At 45.6% G+C, this 19246-nt stretch overlaps 1 protein-coding gene across 3 annotated transcripts; it reads left to right on the top strand.

The window, feature by feature from the left end:
* On the top strand, positions 1 to 15540 carry LRIG2 (leucine rich repeats and immunoglobulin like domains 2). Of its 3 annotated transcripts, none has more exons than XM_065740382.1 (18): positions 1 to 41; positions 1828 to 1899; positions 2358 to 2432; positions 2850 to 2984; positions 3328 to 3471; positions 3580 to 3723; positions 4204 to 4347; positions 4592 to 4735; positions 7515 to 7595; positions 8359 to 8430; positions 8558 to 8626; positions 9358 to 9521; positions 10528 to 10848; positions 12119 to 12400; positions 12835 to 13284; positions 13750 to 13899; positions 14454 to 14735; positions 15188 to 15540. In XM_065740382.1, the coding sequence occupies exons 2-18, from the start codon at positions 1886 to 1888 to the stop codon at positions 15415 to 15417; spliced, it is 2901 nt and encodes a 966-aa protein (XP_065596454.1). In that variant the 5' UTR covers positions 1 to 41; positions 1828 to 1885; the 3' UTR covers positions 15418 to 15540. The 3 variants fall into 3 exon arrangements, with proteins under 3 accessions (XP_065596454.1, XP_065596452.1, XP_065596453.1); XM_065740380.1 differs by lacking the exon at positions 1 to 41 and adding an exon at positions 542 to 626; XM_065740381.1 differs by lacking the exon at positions 1 to 41 and adding an exon at positions 1386 to 1447.
* Positions 15541 to 19246: the final 3706 nt, after the last annotated feature.

Here is a 19246-nt window from a genome sequence, read left to right as displayed (position 1 = left end):
CCGGGGCCGCCACGGCGATGCTGTCACGCGTACAAATAACAGTGGGAACCGCTGCTGGAGCCCCGCGCGAGGACCCTCGGCTTTGTCTGCGCTGAGGAGCTTCGTTGAGCTCCGAGGAGATGTGGGGGGTGATGGGAGGGTGAGGGGAGGAACGACCCCGCCACCAACCCGCCAAGGGGCGCGGTCTGATGTGATCGCGGGCGTGGCCTGAATGAGCCAAGGGGCGGGGCACGCTGAGGTCAGGGGGCGGGGAAAAACCGTGGGGGGCGGGGTTTTGTAATAACCACGCCCATTCCGATCGCCCTGCCTTAGCCCCGCCCCTCGCCGCCGGGCGTGCTGACGTCGTGACGTGGCGCGGCGGGGGCGTGGCGCGGCGCGGGGCCGGGCGGGCGGTGCGGGCCGCTCCGCGCTGAGCCGGGGATGCGGGAAGCGGGGCCGGGCACCGCCCGCGGGGCGCTGCTGCTGCTGCTGCCGCTCACGGCGCTGTGGGTGCGGGCGGCCGCGGTCGAGCCCTGCCCCGCGCCGTGCTCGTGCCGCCGCGGCCTGCTGGACTGCAGCCGGCAGCGCCTGTCGAGCGGGCCGGGCCCGCGGAGGATCCCACCGCCGCCCGCCGGCATCACGGCGCTGTGAGTGAGCACGGGGCGGGGCGGGGCCGGGCGGGCGGAGCGAGGCCGCGGCCTAGCGGGCGGAGGGTTGCGGGCGAGGCCTAACGGGTGTGCGGGTGCCAGCGGCCTCCGGGCGGTGCCGCGGGACTGCGGGGCCACGCGCTGCTCGGTTCGGCGGAGACGTAGAGCTGTTTTGTCGAGAAATATTGGGAGGGGTGTGAGGGTGTGCGGGGATCGGGGGAGCGCTCGGTGCTGGGGGGTGAGCTTGGAGGCTCGGCCTTCCCTGGGAGCCGTGCTGGGCGCAGCGCTGGCGCTGAGCAGCGTTATGCAATCCGACATCTGCTGCAAACAACAATTAAGCGCGCTCTCTGTTGTGGCTTTCAGGATTTTGGCACGTGGGGAGCGTTGGGGGGGATGAGATTTTTCTTTCCGTCTGACAGCCGTAGCAGTTCTGAATCTCAACGAGTTGTAACGCATGCAAGCTGTTTGAAATTACTCCAAGCGTATTTTTCCTCACATCACAACGTCCCAGATGTGTTCCCCCCACCCCACACGATTATTTCACCCATCTCCACGGACCCATCTCCTTTCTCATAACTGCCAGACTGCTTGCAGTGATGCTGGCAGCGTGCTTTGGTTTTGCTTGCTGCCAGGAAAGCACCTTCAGAGCTTATTTTCCTGATGAAAGCAGGCAGCTGTAACTGCATTTTTTCCTGCTAAATTGCGTGTGCTCTGTGGATAACTGGAGGGTGATGGATAACAGTGGGAAGTCAGGGACTTAGCATGTTCTGTTCTGTATGTCTGTGCTGTAATGTTGTTCAGAGCTCACCTGCTGGGGCATGGTTAGTTGTTGGCTTTTGCAGGGTGAGGGAGTGGTGTTTGGTTCAGTATGGAGCAGCAGCCTCAGCCATCCTGTTGTCAGTTTATGGATCAGGCCATGCTTTACACTTTGTTCAGCCATGTGTCAGCCTCCTTCAGTCAGGACAGCAGTAAACCAGGTGGAAATAAGTCAGTGCTTCTCTAAGTATGAACTAGATAAAAACATTCCTCAAAATGCAAACGTTGTTAACAGAATCATCCTCGTTCACCACCATAGGAGGAGCATCTCCCTCCTGTAGTGAAAGCAGAGTTGTATGCCTCAGTTTGCAGCTTTTAAGTTGCACGAAGTGCACGTTTTCTCTTAGTTCCTGCAACCAGAATAACTTTTCTCTTTGTTCTCTAGGGATTTAAGTCATAACCATATATTGTCATCCAACTGGAGCCTCGATTTGGCTGCTCACATGCTGCAAGAAGTGTAAGCGTTTTTCACGATGATAAACTTACTGCCTAAGTGTAATGAGTGCTGCATACCTAGATAACTGGTCTGACTTGCAAAAATATCCCATCCTGCTTAATTTAACATGGATGCTTTGCTGGCAGCGTATTTTATGTAAAACTGATTCCATTGAAAGAAAACTTTCTCATAAAAGATGAGAAGACCGATACGTGTAAAAAGAGATGAGAACTTTTATTTTCATTCTGGTGGATTGTGAGTTAAAGAGGAGTGTTGGTGCCCATTAAAACTGGGGGAAGCTGATGTGCCTCACTGTGATGTTTTTCATATTGTTGGTGTTTATACTATCTGCCTTGTCAGCTGATGTTATTAAGACGAAACTGTTGGATGTTTGGTGATATGCATACAGCAGAAAATGCATATGGAAGGGATTTTCTCCTCTTGGAAGCTTCAGTAAAGAATTGTTTTTTTACTTGAAGGAAAATGAATTACAATGAGCTAAGTGAAATTCCGTATTTTGGAGAAACGACCTCTAATATCACCCTTCTCTCACTGTAAGTAACAGCTCATCATCTGCTTTTTTCTTCTTTAGCAAATGGGGGAATTGTAGCAGTGCTTTGGGGATCTGTAAGCACTCCTTTGCAGAAGTACAATCAGTGAGACAACCCGAGTCACCATGAATTACCAATCAAGTGCAGTTGACTAGGGCAGGCAGCTTGGAAGGGGAAGGGTTGGATCTTGGAGTGACACTTTGCACAAACCCAGAATTTGAATCTATCTGTGTGTCAGGGCAGCAAATAACTCTTGGATTTTCAGTATTGCTTTAAGAGTGAGGGGTCTGAAGCGTGTGCTGCTTTTCCAGTTTGGGAGGTGCACTGATAATGCTGATATACAGCATCCTACAGCTGTTTCAGCTGTGCAGCACGAAGAATGGGACGTTTTGGGAATCACCTCTTGCTGGTGTTTTTCAGGGTGCACAATACCATTCCAGAAATAAATGCTGAGCAGCTCCAAGTTTACCTTTCGTTGGAAAATCTAGATCTGAGTTCCAATCTTATCTCAGAAATTAAAGCTGCTTCTTTTCCACGGATGCAACTGAAGTACCTGTGAGTATGTGCTCTGTCGTGCCTGGGGTTCCTGGCAGTAGTGTTGAATACCTCACCCACTCTACGTTTCTGTATTTGAGCTGGTAGGGACAAATGTGCTTGAAATGAAATGCTGTTCCTAGCAATTTGTATTGCTTTTTCTCAGATGGCATGCAAAGCAGTAACTGCTGCTGTCAGAGTGCTGGTACATCAGCCAGCAGGGACACCGAATGACTTCAGCTCATTTTATGTAGATCCTTGTTGACATTATCTTAACCATGCCTAGCTGAAAGTGTGAGCCTGTGGTTTTGTTCATAGAGTTCTCAATGTTCTAAAAGACTTCTTTTCCCTCTTCCTCCCTTAGGAATCTGAGTAACAACAGAATCACTACCCTGGAAGCAGGCTGTCTCGATAATTTATCTAGCTCTCTCATAGTGCTGAAGCTGAACAGAAATAGGATTAGTGTGATTCCACCAAAGATCTTCAAATTGCCTCACGTGCAGTTTCTGTAAGTAGTGGTCTGGAAAGCTCACCAAGGCACTGTGTGCATTGGTGTTGTTCATTGTGATGTGTGCATTAATTATGTTTTAATATTTTGCTGTCATCTTTATATAAGGGAACTGAAAAGGAACCGGATTAAAATCGTGGAAAGCCTTACATTCCAAGGCCTGGAGTCCCTAAAATCCTTAAAAATGCAGCGCAATGGGATTAGCAGACTCATGGATGGAGCATTCTTTGGCCTCAATAGTATAGAAGAATTGTGAGTATATGTAGTGCTTGAATGTCTCTAAGGCACTTTTGGGGTGAGGGGCACAGAATCATTCCTGTTTGACTTCCCTTACACCAAAGCTGTGCTGAAACATCAATGAGCGTTGCAGGACATGAGTTAATGGATCTGCATTTTCCCATTCTGTTGGTGCATCTGGTTGCTGTAGAGGTGGAAGGATACTGCCTCTATATGCCATGCAGTGTTAGCAAAAGGGTTTTTTTGTTTGTTTTTTAAAGTTATCTTTTAGGACAGAGACTGCAATTCAGTTCAGCTGCTGGGTTGCTGTAGCCACTGGTTCTTTCATATATCCTTTTCATTCTTGATTTCTATTAAATGAATCTAATCATGCATTTCAGGTTCTATAACGCTCAGTGTTAGTAAATCATTCTGAGACCTACTAGATCAGATTTTAGAAATAAATATTTTATTGATTATCTGTTTGGCAAACGTTTTTCCTTCCATTTTCTTTAGAGAACTGGAACATAATAACTTAACAGAAGTAAACAAGGGCTGGCTGTATGGTCTGCGGACACTGCAACAACTCTTCGTTAGCCAGAATGCCATTAACAGGATCAGCCCAGATGCATGGGAGTTCTGCCAAAGACTTGCTGAGCTGTAAGCCCTGGGCTGCTTTTCAGTGGGGATTTTGTAACATTGCAAATAACATATTGGCTGGCACAAATATAGAGACTTACTGAGGGAAGTACTTGACTTCCTTGCTAAGACTGTGTATTTTAGTTATTTTTTTTAATAAGTGTTCTGTTAGAAATTAATCAAGATTCAGTACTTAATCATTTGATAATGTCATTGTAATAAATCCCCTCTGTGTGCTTCTGAAGTGCCTGTTCAATGTTTTTAGGGACCTGTCATATAACCAGCTAACTCGCCTCAGGGAGTCTGCCTTTGTGGGACTTGGTTTGCTGGAGAAACTGAACCTTGGAGACAATCACATTAGTCACATTGCTGATGGTGTCTTCAGAGGTCTGACAAACCTTCGAACCTTGTGAGTACAGAACGTTTTGTGTAACCATCTCATTTTAACGCAGCAAAACTTTTTGGAAGTAAAGATGATGAGTGTTGGCTCTCAGCAAGTCAGAGATCAGTGTGTGGATGTTCTTGGGTGCTGTCCTGCCTTCAGATGTGACAGGGCTGATCATTGTTTGGTGTGCTCAGATAACAGAGCCTTGGCATGGCTAACACAAATCAACCACGTAATTTTAGTGGTGGTAAGGAACAGTGACCTGAGGACCTTGAGTGCTCGGTTGCATTCCCTACCAGGTATGAGGAGGTGTGGGTGGATAGTGAGCTTGCAGAAATGCCAGTCTGGATATCACTTTATTCCAGGTGTTGTTATTAGGGTTGGAACTGGCCACGGTATGTGTGCAGGTGTCCCAATGCAGCACACAGGAGAGGAGTAGGATTATTCCTTTCCATCAGAAGCACAGCTCTGCATTTGCCAGGACTTTGCTACCAGCTGGAGCTGTTCAATACTGCTGACAGGACCCAAGCATTAATTAAGAAGAAAACAAAAAACCTCAAGTAGATCCAAACACTTAACGATCATCCTAAACAAAGATAGTTGAGAAAGGAGTGAAAGTTTATAACCCCTCTGTCAGTTCATTAAATAAATGCTTAAATAAACAAACTTATCAGAGAAATTTATGTAAGCAGTCATATTCTGTTAACCTTAATGCAACCTTTTAATGAAATAATTAGAACTAATTTCTTAGATTTAGAGTAGCATGAAAAAAGAACAAGAGCAGATTAATTAGTCGGTTTTCCTGGGCTCCTCAGGGGCGAGGAACAGCTGAAAGGATGCAGTCTGCTTCAGGCTGGAATTTGCAGGACAGCAGCTCCAAGCATTTGTGCCCATCCAAGCAGAAGGAGCACACTCCTCCTCTCACACAATGAGAGGCTTTTTTGGGGGCAGCTCACTCATTTTACTAAGCAGTTGAAGTATTGGAGTGTGAAAATACTTCAAACAAGAGATACTGTGGTGCTGTCAGATTGAGGTGAACTGTATACAAGCCACAGTGCTAAGACTGGCATAAGTTTTTGTATGTTCAGCTCCTGACACCATTCTGCAAGGTCACCTTGATGACCAAGAACAAACTAAAATCTGTACATAAAGCAAGAGGTAATAAGAGCACAGTAATAATAAAAGTGTATTGAGTAGCACAAGTTGTAAATTCTCCAACATTAATTACTTTGTTATACTGTGACTCGGCCTTGATGCCTTTCTGGCATTCATGCTATAAAATTCTGAAGCAGATCTGGAGAGAATTCAAGAGAATAGTTCATATCATCAGAGTTGGCAACTTGGGAATGCGTTTGGCATATTACTCATCTAGTCATTTTTCTCATTAGATCATATCCATATCCAGTACATTCAACTGAACACATTCCAAGGAGTGAAATACCTTAATGTCAGCAAGTGCTAAGGCCACGTGGAAGTCCCTGGGGTACATGAATTGTGAATTTGTGAACTTGAAAGTACATATATTGCAGAAATGACTCCTGCAAGGTATTAAGAATGAGACGTTCAAAGTAAGAAAGTGTGATACCCCTGAGAACATCCTGGAGGCTGATCCTAGTCTCTTTCAGGACACTAACCTCCACATTTACAATCTCACCCAAGGGAATATAGATACTGCCTTTTTCCACCCTTAGCACAAGGAAAGTAGTGTTATATGAGATGGTGCACACATTTGTATGCATAAGTGTTCTGTGTCATGGCTTCTTTGGGAGGTCCATCACGCTGAGGTGTGTGATGCTATCTGGTAAGGTGTAATACAGCCTGCTTTTCATCTGTGTGTCTTCCTTTAAACAACATGGCTGTCTGCAAATTCTTCTGTGCAAAGTGGTTTTAAGGCACAAAACTTCAGCTTTATCAGTAGGAACTCTTTGCTCAGTCCATGCCGTTCTGGCTGAAAGAACTGAATTTATTTCACCTTCTAAATAGCATTTAATCATTCCAAAGCCATACTGCCCTGTTGCTTTTGCTGCTTAGACCACACTATCCTGTGTGAGGAGCAGAAGAGCTGCACAGAGATCAAACAGTTCAAGCAAATTAGCTTGTAACAAGATTTGTGAGCAGAATATCAACTTCAGTCTGAAAATCTACTTCTTTGTGCCTGGCAACCTTGCTCCATAACCTGTGTGTAATCTCTTAATATGCTGATGCTGTTCTAAGCCTGTTACTCAGGAGGGTTAATGCTGCAAGTGTGTTGGTTAATTCACTTGCATGAACCAACTTGCTGCAGGAGCCTCTCCCAGCTCCTGGTAAATGATCCATCACGTGAGAGCTGCTCATCAGGCTGGATCTTTCCTTAAATACCACATCAAGAAATTGTATTTCAGAATTCATTTGTGATTCTGTCTGAGGCACTGATCTTTGACAGATCTGTTTTCCAAGAGTTGAACGTTCATCTTCTGACAAACATAGTTGTATAAAAGTTGAGACCTTCCAGGTGACACTGTCCCATAGAGTCACAGAATGCCCCAAGCTGGAAGAGACCCGTGAGAGTCATTGTGTCCAACTCCAAGCTCTGCACAGGGCTACCTAAAAATTTACACATATGTCTTAAGAGCGTTTTCCAAACGCTTCTTGACCTCCAGCAGGCTTGGTGCTGTGACCACTTTCCTGGGGAGCCTGTTCCAGTGCCTGACCCAGAGCACCTTTACCAGGCATGTATAACAGTAAGTTCTCTTCCATCGCTAAGCACCACCAGTGGTCATGATGATGTTGCAAGGTTTGTAAGAGGACTTTTCTGCTCCTGCAGGGACCTGGGGAACAATGAGATCTCCTGGGCCATAGAGGATGCAAACGAAGCATTTGTGGGACTCAGCAGGTTGGATAAACTGTACGTATTACAGAACATCAGAGTGACAGTGCTTCTGAGGCAAACAAAAGAGGGAAAGTGGGAAATCAAAAAGCCTTTCTGATTGGCAGCTGTGGTTCCTCTTCTGTACTAGGACAACTTGCTGTAGATTTGGATTCCATGTTCGTGACCACTGGGTCTGTGTAGCACTCAATGGCTTTGCAGTACCAGTGTGAGGATATTAGACATTTATCTGCAGCTGTTACTGAGTAGCTCACTGTTGCTGTGTGGTGACTGTTATTCTTCATGCTTCAGTTTGGGCAAAACTTAACTGCTTCTCTGAAGGGAGGGGGGGAAAAAAGTATTTTTGAGCAAATGTGAAACAGCATTCAATTAGCAACTTTTCAGTACTTCAACACTATTCAGTGCTGCGTGCTTTGTAGGAGAATAAACCATTCTGTGAAGCTGCAAGCACTGTTCATGACAAACGTGCAGTCTGAGGAGCTAATGTGGCTGTGGCAGATTGGTATTGGGAGCTTGTTGCTCCCTCCCAAGTTCTGTTACCACTGTTCCATTCTGCTGGTTTAATTATTTTCTGGCCCATCTCAAAGTTAAAGATAGAAAAATACAATCCTTGAGAAAACGAGTTGAGCCTTAAATGACTGAATGCTATTTTTTGAGCTTAAATTCTTCTAGAATGAAGAAAACCTTTGTTAAACATCTTAGGGAACTTCTTTAGGGTCTTATTTATGAGCTTACCTTGACATTGACTGCTTTCTGGGCTTGGGGTGTGCTTGTGTTACAGAATCTTGCAAGGAAATCAGATTAAGTCAATCACGAAGAAAGCATTCTCTGGTCTTGAAGGACTTGAACATCTGTAAGTACTTTGCTCTGTAGATCTACCAGTTGTTGATTGCTTTCAATCTTGTATTCTCTCTCAAATTTTCAGTGATTTAACTGAAGGTAGATGTGAAATCATTCGTACCCATTGTTGTTCTTTGCAGAGATTTAAGCAACAACGCAGTAATGTCCGTCCAGGAAAATGCATTTGCCCATGCTCAGCTAAAGGAGCTGTAAGTTTATGGCAGTTCTTTACAGTTCTTACAATTCTTGCTTTTGTTCAGAATCCATGAGCTGTTGTAGAATTGACTGAAGTACATCCGACTCTCCTAACAGAAGAGTTAAAGCAGTGCTTGTAACTTGTCAACTCAAAGTCACTGACAGTGGACTAAATTTGATTTAGGGCCTGACTAAATTTGCATCTCTGTTTCCTTAGTTATAATCAGTAAAACATTTTTTTTACTGCACTGGTGATCAGAATAAATGATTCACCAGGATTTTGGGGGGGTGGGGTATCAAAATGTGCATTTTGTCATCCCCTTTTCCAGGCTAGGGAAAGACCTTAACATTCACAGCTGCACAGAAGTTTTTAGTTGCTCGGTGGATGCTTAAGCTGCTAGAGCCTCTTGTCATCTTTAGACTTGTAAAATGATAATGTGAAGTGATCTTCACACCCAAGACTAATTCTAGTGTAACTGAGTTGTCTCTATGAGATAAACTCTCTGAATATCATACAATCTGTTTTAAAACTGTTATCTGGTTAGTCTTGGCCATATGGAGTGTTAGGCTGCAAGGTCTGCTGGTCTGAGGAAGGTGAAGAGAAGTACATTTACACATGAGCATGGAGAAAGACTGCAAATCCTATAATTTCTGAAAGTATATATGCTTTGAAATCATTCCACTGTGTGAAATCACATGTCAGCATCAGCTTTAACCACACCTGCATTTTGCCTTGTTTCTGCAGGATTTTGAACACCAGCAGCTTGCTCTGTGATTGCCAGTTGAAGTGGCTGCCACAGTGGCTCACTGACAGTCACTTACAGGAGGCTGTAAATGTCAGCTGTGCTCACCCTGAGTGGTTAGCAGGGCAGAGCCTTTTCAGTGTGGGCCCCGATGACTTCGTCTGTGGTTTGTATTTTTAATTATTTTTGGCATCAAATCGTAGTGACTCAGATCTGTGCAGGTGTCTTTCTGAAACCAGACTGCAGCACTGCTGGAGGTGCTTGGTCTGTGTAATTCTATGAGATTGCTTTGTTTTTCATTTAGGTTACTGTTTAAAAACTGATATTGTTTCCATTCCTCCTGTGTATGAATGCCTTTTGCTTTATGAGAGGTATTTGACTTCTCTCTGTACCAGCAAGGGCAGGGTAGTTAATGCTGCAACATCTCTTCAGATGGTCAATATCTGTAACGCTGATCCGGTCTCTGTGCTGTCACATTTTCAGACATAAGCCTGTTTATTTCTGTAACCAAACTGTGAAATGGAAAACTGAGAGACTGCCCACAGTCATGTGAAGTCTGTAGCAGTGCTGGAAATAGCCTGCTATTCTGTTTTCCTATGGAGTAGTCTAACAAATGTTGCTTTTGCATGCATAATTCTTTAATTGTTTTGGTGGTAAGGGATATACTTCTCCATTCCAATGTTACCAACGTTGAGCACTGTGTACCTGTGAGAATGTCTGCTGTAATAAGAGGTGTCAAAATAACTGTTCAAATGAGATAGTGTAAGCTGCTTTCAGTGCTTTGCATTTGTGTAACTTTAAAGGCTTTTCAGGATATTTAAACTGTCTGAAAACGAATCTGCTCTTCGTGAACTAACCCAGCTCCTCAGCTGAGCACATAATCTCAACAAGTTCCAGAAGAAAGAAAAGAAAGGGCAGCACTATACTAAAGAGCATGATTCTGCACTGATTGTTCTCAGTGCTTCTTCAGTACTCCTACCTGTGATTCTAATCCTCTGTTCATAGCTTGATTTCCAAATAAAAACAGCTCAATACCCAGTAATAAATATCCTCCCAAGCAGGACATCTGTTCCTACAGCTTTCACTCTGCTTACTCTTTTGGGTGAGTTTTCTTGCAGTGTTGATTGCATGTTGAAGAGGAAAGTAGCTAACCTTGCTGCTTTTATTTTCAGATAACTTCCCTAAACCACAGATACGTGTGCATCCTGAGACCACCATCGCTCTGCGTGGCATGAACGTGACTCTGACCTGCACTGCTGTGAGCAGCAGTGATTCACCCATGTCCACTGCCTGGCGTAAGGACAGCGAAATGCTGTATGATGCAGAGGTTGAGAATTTTGCCAGGTATCAGCAGCAGAAAGGTGAGATTGTGGAGTACACCACTGTTCTGCACCTTTTCAATGTGAACTTCACCGATGAAGGAAAATATCAGTGCATCGTCACCAATCACTTTGGCTCCAACTATTCTGACAAAGCCAAGCTGACTGTTCATGGTAAGCAGTAACAGTGATGTGGAAGAAACACTTTCAACCTAAAGTAGAACAGATCTGTTTCTGACACTTCCAGTTTGACTCATAAAATCTATTAGGATACCTTAGTTCTCAATTGAGGGTCTAAAGTTGCCTCACAGTAATGTCTTGCTGGAATTTAGACAGACCAAATACCTTTCAGTAAAACAGGAAAGAAGTAATATTGCTAGTGGAAGGCTTTCTGTTCACTTTTGAAAAGGGGCAGATGTGAAAGCGTGGGAGATTATAGTTCAGTTAGTTGTTGATCTGGCTGAGTGGAAGAAGTCTCTTAAACTAAAAGCTCCCTCTGCTGTCTCTTCATTAACTAGGCACCTTGCCCTAGCTGGAGAAGATTCAACAAAACAAAGTAGCTTGTAGTACTGGAAACAAACTCTGAAAAATCAATTCATGAATTCCTTTTTTTTTTAATTATTTTAGCCAAAATGAAGGGTTTATATTATTTTGACTTCAGAGAAGGAAGTTGGGAACACCACATTTACATCACCTAGCAGACCACTGTTCCCCATTATGTCGGAGAGCAGGGATGCATGTGCTTTTTCTTTTGCTTGTATAGAACAGATAATGCAGACTTCAGCTGTGGAGGTGGAAGTTCACCTTCCCTATTACCAGGAAAGAGAGGATGGCTTGGGTTGGAAGGGACCTCAGGGGTCGTCATGTTCCAATCCCCCTGCCACAGACAGGTTTGCCAGGAGCTGGATCAAATATTCAGTCAGGTTGCCCAGGGCCCCATCCAACCTAGCCTTGAATGCCTCCAGGGAGGGGGCATCCACAACCTCTGAGCATCTTCTTCCCACCCCTTACCATAGTCTCAGTGAAAAGTTTCCCCCTCCTTCAGTTTAAAACCATTCTCCCTCCCCTACCAGTCTTAAAAGTTGATTTTTCCTCCTGTTATAATCTCCCTCTAAATACCAGAAGGCTGTAATGAGGTCTCCCTGCAGCTCTCTTTTCTCCAGACTGGCCCGGCTCCTTCAGCATGTCTTTTCCCCACTATAAGTGTTGTCTTAAAGATCTTAAATGATCAGTGTAGATTCTGTACTTAGTTACTATATTTGAGGGCTAGGCTTTTAGAAATGACCACTGAAAGTAAGTGCAGCTCATTAGAAGGAAAGGAAGAAATAGAGGTATATTTCAGATTTGTTTATTTTCAGGTATTCTGTGCTGTGGAGCTTTTGCTGCTTAATTTTTTTTTCCTGGTACTGAAAATACTAAAGCTTGAATGTCTCTCTTGATCCAGAGCTGCCTTCCTTCCTGAAAACCCCCATGGATCTTACTATCCGCACTGGGGCTATGGCCCGACTGGAGTGTGCTGCAGAGGGCCACCCCACTCCTCAGATCTCCTGGCAGAAAGATGGTGGCACAGACTTCCCTGCTGCACGAGAGAGGAGGATGCATGTCATGCCTGAGGATGATGTGTTCTTCATTGCAAATGTGAAAATAGAAGACATGGGCATCTATAGCTGTATGGCACAAAACGATGCTGGTGGTTTGTCAGCAAATGCTACGCTGACTGTGTTAGGTAAGAGACATGCTCACCTCTGCTGGAATGGATTCTTCAGCTCCTACAGTGATTGTATAGCTTATCTGTAAGTAGCAGGCTTAAGTCCTAAAGAAAGAAGTTAACAGAAAATATGAAGAAAGTAGGTTCTTATTCCTCTGGCTGTAGGTGGTACTCTATAATAAGGAAAAAGAGAAGACTCTTTTCTGCCCTTGTAGTTGCACCACATACAGCCCTGTCCACCAAACTTGCAATTTAAACGTGCTGCCTCTGGAACAGTATCTCTAACTGCTTGGCAGAGGTTGGGGGTGTTTTCAGTGCTAGATCCTGTGCTTCCTTGCTCATGTTTGCATTCAGGTTATAAGATCAGATTTTTATATCTCATGGAATACACAGTGTGGTTGCACTGCAAAGTTATCTTACGGTTCTTCTGTTTGTTTTCTCCACTGCCACAGAAACTCCTTCATTTATTAGGCCCCTGGAAGACAGAACAGTAACCAGAGGTGAAACTGCTGTCCTGCAGTGCATAGCTGGTGGCAGCCCTGCCCCTCGCCTCAACTGGACTAAAGATGATGGGCCTTTGACTGTCACAGAGAGGCATTTTTTTGCTGCAGCCAATCAGCTCCTCATCATCGTGGATGCTGGGCTCGAGGATGCTGGGAAGTACACATGCATTATGTCCAACACGCTGGGCACTGAGCGTGGTCACATTTACCTAAATGTGCTGGCTTCCCCCAACTGTGATTCTTCCCAGAGTGGCATTGTCCATGAGGATGATGGCTGGACAACAGTGGGGGTTGTGATTATTGTCGTGGTTTGCTGCGTTGTGGGAACTTCTCTGGTTTGGGTTATTGTGATCTACCACATGAGAAGGAAGAGTGAAGATTATAGCATCACTAACACAGGTAGAGTACCACAGCAACGTGCTTCAGTCATGTTTTCAATCCCAAACACGGATGGTGAGATTTCTGGTTTTGTTACAGCAGATCAAAGGATTAAAGATCTCCTTTTAAAGTCTCCTAAGGGATTTGCTCAAGTTCACCTTTCAGGTGAAGAGGGAAGTTTCCATTTATTTATATATATATGTATAAGCAGAGAATTTTATTTCCTACACACTGAATTTGTTCTACGTTGAGGGGAAGCACTGAAGTTTGGAAATGAATATTCAAATTCACTTAGAAACATCTTTAGGACCTGAAGTAGTGTGTGTGAATATCTGTTGGGGACCTGTTAGTTTTCAGCTAGCTATGTGGATTTTTCATCACTGAGGTAGAGAAAAGACAACAGTTTGTGTGTTGAAATTCTGTCTGTGTTTTTGTTAATGTGGGTACTGAGCTCTTAACGTCGTCAACGTGAATTCTGCCTTGCAGAGGAGATGAACCTACCTGCTGACATTCCCAGTTATTTATCCTCCCAAGGAACTCTGTCAGAGCCTCAGGAAGGATACAGTAACTCAGAGGCAGGAAGCCATCAGCAGCTCATGCCTCCAGCCAGTAGCTACGTGCACAAAGGCACAGATGGTAAGCAACATCCTCACGTGTACTGCTTGCATTCACTAGGATGCCACTGCACCTCATAGCTGGCAGCAGTGTTGCACAATGTAGGGCAGTTCTGCATATTTACATCAAAGGTGACTTTTCCTAAAGAAGAGTTGAGGTTGCTCATAAAGCATCCATTGAATGTTTTGAGTTTGAAGCATCTCCTGCTTTTCTTCTAGTATTTATTCTCTGCAGTCAGAGCTGCTGCATTCCATGCAGGTGGTGTAATCTGTGCTCCAACAATATCTGGGTTCACATCTGCTATGAGTGCCTTTGCATAAGGATGTCATGACTGCTGTCCTTCAAGTCCCAGAGTAGTGCAGTTGCCTCCAGAGGTTTCTTGATTAGTGTTTGTGATCTGCCCAGCAAGGCTGCATTGCCACTGGAGAACTCCTTGATTCAGTGTCCAGTAGAGTTTCGTGCTGCCCCTGTCCTTTGGGGTCTCGAAAGTCAGGGATCACACTAAGCCATGAAAGTCAGTGGGAATTAAGAGTTCTTGTCCTCTTTGAGAGCATTTTTTCCTCCCTGTTTGTCAGGTGGCACAGCACCATTGGTGATCTGCTCGGACTGTTACGACAACGCAAACATCTACTCCAGGACACGAGAGTACTGTCCCTACACCTACATCACAGAAGAGGACCCCCTGGAGCAAACTCTCCCTAATCTCATGGTGCAGGTGCCTAAAGAAACATACACAGCACACACCCAGCATGAAAACAGTGCTCTTGATAATCTTTTAGTGGACAGAGACGTGTCTGTCTTCCTTACCAGCCATGACAGAATAAGTGAGAAGAAGATCTCTTCCCAGCAGATTAATGGTGAGCATGTCCTTTTCCCTCTGGCTCTTTTGTATTTTCTGATATCACTGACCTTCCTGCTGTTGGTTCACAGCTAATTCTACAAACACCATAGTGCGTGGAGTAGTTCTTCTGTTTGCTAACTCCTTGTTAGCAGAGCTAGCCCTCAGTTTGCAAGAGCTGAAGAGGATCATACTGCAAAAGATGTATTTCTTCGTGTACAGTCCATCTCTGAAAGCTTGTGATGTGATCCTTTCCGTGTCTGTTAGCCCAGGTTTAAAACTTCACACAGGAAACTCATAGCCATTCTGTTTGAGCTGGGTTGAGTTTCAGGTAGCTCCAAAATAATTCTTCTTGAGAAGGCAGCCTCAGAAGGGGGCAGTTGCTAAACGACACAACTCAAAAATATCTAAAACTTGAGTTTATTTATCCTGAACCCACTCCTGTTCATCTTCTGTTGTTTCTTTTTTCAGAACCCTTTCAGCTTCCTTTATGGGGAGTGAACAAAGACCTGGCTCTCTCCCACTCTCACTTTCTGCATCAGCAGTCAGCTCGGGAGGCCCCACGACCCCTTCGGACTGAGGGCATCACTGACAGTGACCTGGAGCAAGCTGCTTCCCCCAGACCTTTCCACAGGTTACGTGAGCATAACTTTGATTTTAATAGGACACGGAACATTCACGACTATAGTGAAACCACGTAAGGCACCAAAAATGAAGACTGGGAAGCAAATCTGTATCAGCTGACTTGTATTTACTACCTCAGGACTAACCTCTGGGCCAAAGATGCTTCAGGACGTGTGGCTGCAATTCCAGGCTGCCTGAGCTGGGCCAGGAGGAGGTGGCACTGCCCTTACTGTGTGTGCTGGAACACAGGACACATGGTGATTAGCATTGAAACACGGATTTTTCTGCCGTTGGGAACAGCCTTTGTGTTGGTGCATACTTTGAAAAGCTCTCAAGAATGCATAGCTATTTCACACCACATTGTCTGCTTGAAAACAAATGTTCAGGGCCTCCTCGTGGAATTCCCCAGTAATTGTAAGCATAAAACTTTTGGCCAGCTCTTGTTCCTCAGCCTGTTGGCAGGAGTTTGTTACTGGTCTCACTTTGGGGTTGTTTTCCCCTATGAAAAAACGAGCTCTAGTTGTGAATAAAGTTGCATTTATAAATATTTTGTACACAGTAAGCATATAAATGCATTGGCTGTAATGTAAATATATTTTTTATTAGGCCAAAGTATGTATTATACTGTTGGTCTTGACCGCTGCATATCAAGCCATAATTTGTTTTGTGGGACTGAAAGCTTGTTTCTGAAGGGAGAAATTTCTTTTGGAAAGAAGTGAATTTACTGTAGGTACATAGAGAAACTGTGATACTGATGGATTTCATTGTTAATGCCCAGGAGAACCACTACTGCAAATCCAGTCCTTGGTGAGAGAAACAGTGGAAGTGCAGAAACTTCACTAGTTCCAGTGGAGTACACCTGAGAAAACCAGGGGGAAGAGCATTACAAAGACTTGTATTTCCCAGAACAACCTCTCAGGACATCTTTGTGTGTAAGGTGTTATGGTCCCATCAGTGATGGATGTTCAGCAGACGTTGCACTCAGAGCTGATGTGTTTCAGTGCCTGAAGAGCTCAGGGCTTTCTCAGTCCCTGTTCTGTTTCTTTGAAGCCATAGGCTACGTACCAAAGTGAGAACAGCTGTGTGGTGTATCTTTGTAAAGACAGAAAAACCTTTCTGGAGGAGCCCAGGTATGTCAGGCTTCCCACTGAGCCATTCCTAGACAGAGCGTGTGTGATTGAGGGATCAGATGCAGCCATGCAAAATCACAGCTGAAACTTCGGGGACTGGGGAACAGTTCAGTAAAAGAGCCAAGAAATGCTGGGAATGATGTTTTCCCAAATCTCTGGGGCTTAATAGTAATCTGTGCAAATGAGTGAATGTTATTAAGGGCTCCTACCTCTTGGTTGGTAGCCATCAGCTTCAGTAGGAAGAGGATCTAATTGTCTTTGACCTTTGTATAAAGTGGAGAAAGAGGTGTGTTAAACTCTTCTTGGCCTCTGACACCTGAACTATTCTGAGGACTTACAACATACCTGCTAAAAGAAGAATCTTACCTTTATTTCTTTGAGTTTATTTTCTCCAGGCTTTTCCCTCCCAGACAGCATTTAAGACGTTGTGGTTATTTTCTATCCAAACTTGTTTCTGTTGCAGGAGCTGTCAGTTTAAATTCAAATGAGAAAGGGCAGGTCATAAAACTACAGCAGCAGCAAAGGCAGATGCTGTTGGACCGCTGGCTGCAGCTGTTCACACACACTGATGTGGCAGAGCTCTGCTTAGTGTGTGCAGAGCCGTGGCTTCCCTCCAGCAGGACAGCAGTGTCCCTACTGCTGCTTGGTCTGCCATCATCATTTTTAAGTTTTCCTTTCGTTCCTCTCTCCTTTGGGGTTAAGCTACGTGGCTCTCTCAGCTGTGCAACTGTTGATGTTGGTGTGCTGAAGGACCCAATGTGGGACCCAATTCACACAAGGTGTGGTTAGCCAGGGGAAGGCTCTAAAATGAGGCTGCCTGTGCCAGGACACTGAACACTGTCAGGCATCTCGGAGTTAAAGCTGCACTGATTTCTAGGATAACTGACCTATAAAAGCTGCCATTGTGAATGAAGACACTTCCAAGAGCCGTGGTGTCTTTGTGAAGTCCATAAGCTCGTTGTAAATAGCTGAAGCTTGCAGGCAGGTGAGCACCTCGCTGCACTTAGCATTGTGGGAAGCTCCTAAGCAGGCCTGCACGCAAAGATCAGGTGTCTCTTCCTAAGCCTTTCCTCCAGGAGGCACAGGCAGTGGCCATTCTGTTTTCAGTGTACAGTTCTTTCAATCAATGCCAAAGTACTCACTGTAGGGAACTGGTGGGGGGCAGTGAGAGAAGCTGCTCTGTTTCCCTGTTGCTATTTCCTACTACTTTTTCTTTCTCCACATAAGAATGTATATTTTGTATAGCATGTGTAATATATGTTCGTCTGTTGTAATATACCTTCAATAAAATGCTGCGTACCCTGAGCATCCGTTGTGATTTTCATTAGTTTGCAGATCAAATAATGTTATTAAATTATATTTAATTTTTACTGGGCTTTATTGAGAAAATAAAGTCAACTTCACGGAGCAGTTTCAGTTGGGATTCCGCTCTTTGCAGTGTGAATGTTACACCAATCCTCTGCTTTGCTGATGGGAAGAGGAGCTGGCACTAGGCCTGGCTCGTGGGTTAACTTGCACACATGGCAGCAGAGCGGTCCTGGGGAGGCTTTGCCCTCCAGCTGCCATCCTTCCCACTAGCAGGTGTAAGTATTATATTCCTATGCCTTTCCCTATTTCTCCCACTGTAACTCTGTGCAGGCTCGTGCTCTGACCATCACCTTGGCAGTCCCTGCCCCATTTGCCACGCTCCACCATCCCACCTTGGCAGCAGCTCCCCATGGGGCTCAGCCTTGGGCCCCTGCCCAGCTCTGTGCTGCATGCAGTGGGTGCCTGCTCCCCCAGGCAGGGCGGTGTCACCTTCGCAGGACCCACGAGGCAGAGTTGGCTGTGTGCAGGTATTATGTCCTGTGCTCCTGCCTGGGGACTGAGCGCAGCTGCCTGCCGGTATCGATGAGCTCACAGTGTCTGCAGCATTCCCCAGGGATCGGCTCTTTGCACGTTCCTGTTTTCAAGGCTCTGTCACCACGGGAGGACGGCCTCGGTGCTGCGGGGAGCACTGAGACCCCACCCCATCCCAGGATCAGCAGGAAAAACCAGCTATCACCGACCCGGGTGAGCTCAGCCCTCCCAGGTTCACCGCGCACATCCCTGCCCTGGCACGGTGTCAGAGAAACCAGCAGCTATTGAAGATAAGATCATGAATAGTTAATGCTCTCAGTTACCCAAGCATATTTAAAAATTAACACCGCAGCCTGGTTGAGACGAGATGGAAAATAAATAAATCAATAAATAAAACCCCCACAAAACTGGGTCATCGGAGGGGAAAAACAGAAAACAATTGCATCTACCCTTGGGCTTTGCTAACGACTGGGTTTTCGTGGAAGCTCCCGTCCCTTCCTCGCTCTCCCTCTGCAGTGTGGCACTGCCCATCCTGGCCCTGCAGTGCTCCCAGCACAGCTCTGCCTTCCTGTGGGCAGCAGGGGAAGGGTCTGCACCACAGGGTGGGCACAGCACGGGGCCGTTCCCCACTGCCCATCCCACACCTGGAGCCCGTGCTGCTCCTGGGCATGGAGTGGCGATGGGAGGAGTTGGGGTGGGATGTGGTGTGGCTTCTCATCATCCCTGCTCTGCCTGCGGCTCAGGGCAGGTCTGCCCGGGGTTCCTCTCTGCGGGGAAATGGAGTGTGACGAACACCGCCGCTTATCTCATTTTCTCCCCATGAGAGGTGATCGATCTGCGCTGCCAAAGGTCTGTGCTGATTGATCTGTAAGCGTTTGTTGGCAAGCAGGAGCTTGCTCCCGAGCTCTGTGTGCCCTCTGAGGGCCTCTCAGCCTTC

This window comes from Cyrtonyx montezumae, unplaced genomic scaffold, assembly GCF_038088225.1.
Source record: "Cyrtonyx montezumae isolate F1298 unplaced genomic scaffold, pur_monq_1.0 scaffold_26, whole genome shotgun sequence".
In the NCBI taxonomy this organism is placed as follows: Eukaryota; Metazoa; Chordata; class Aves; order Galliformes; family Odontophoridae; genus Cyrtonyx; species Cyrtonyx montezumae.
This window is presented reverse-complemented; position numbering and strand designations above follow the sequence as displayed.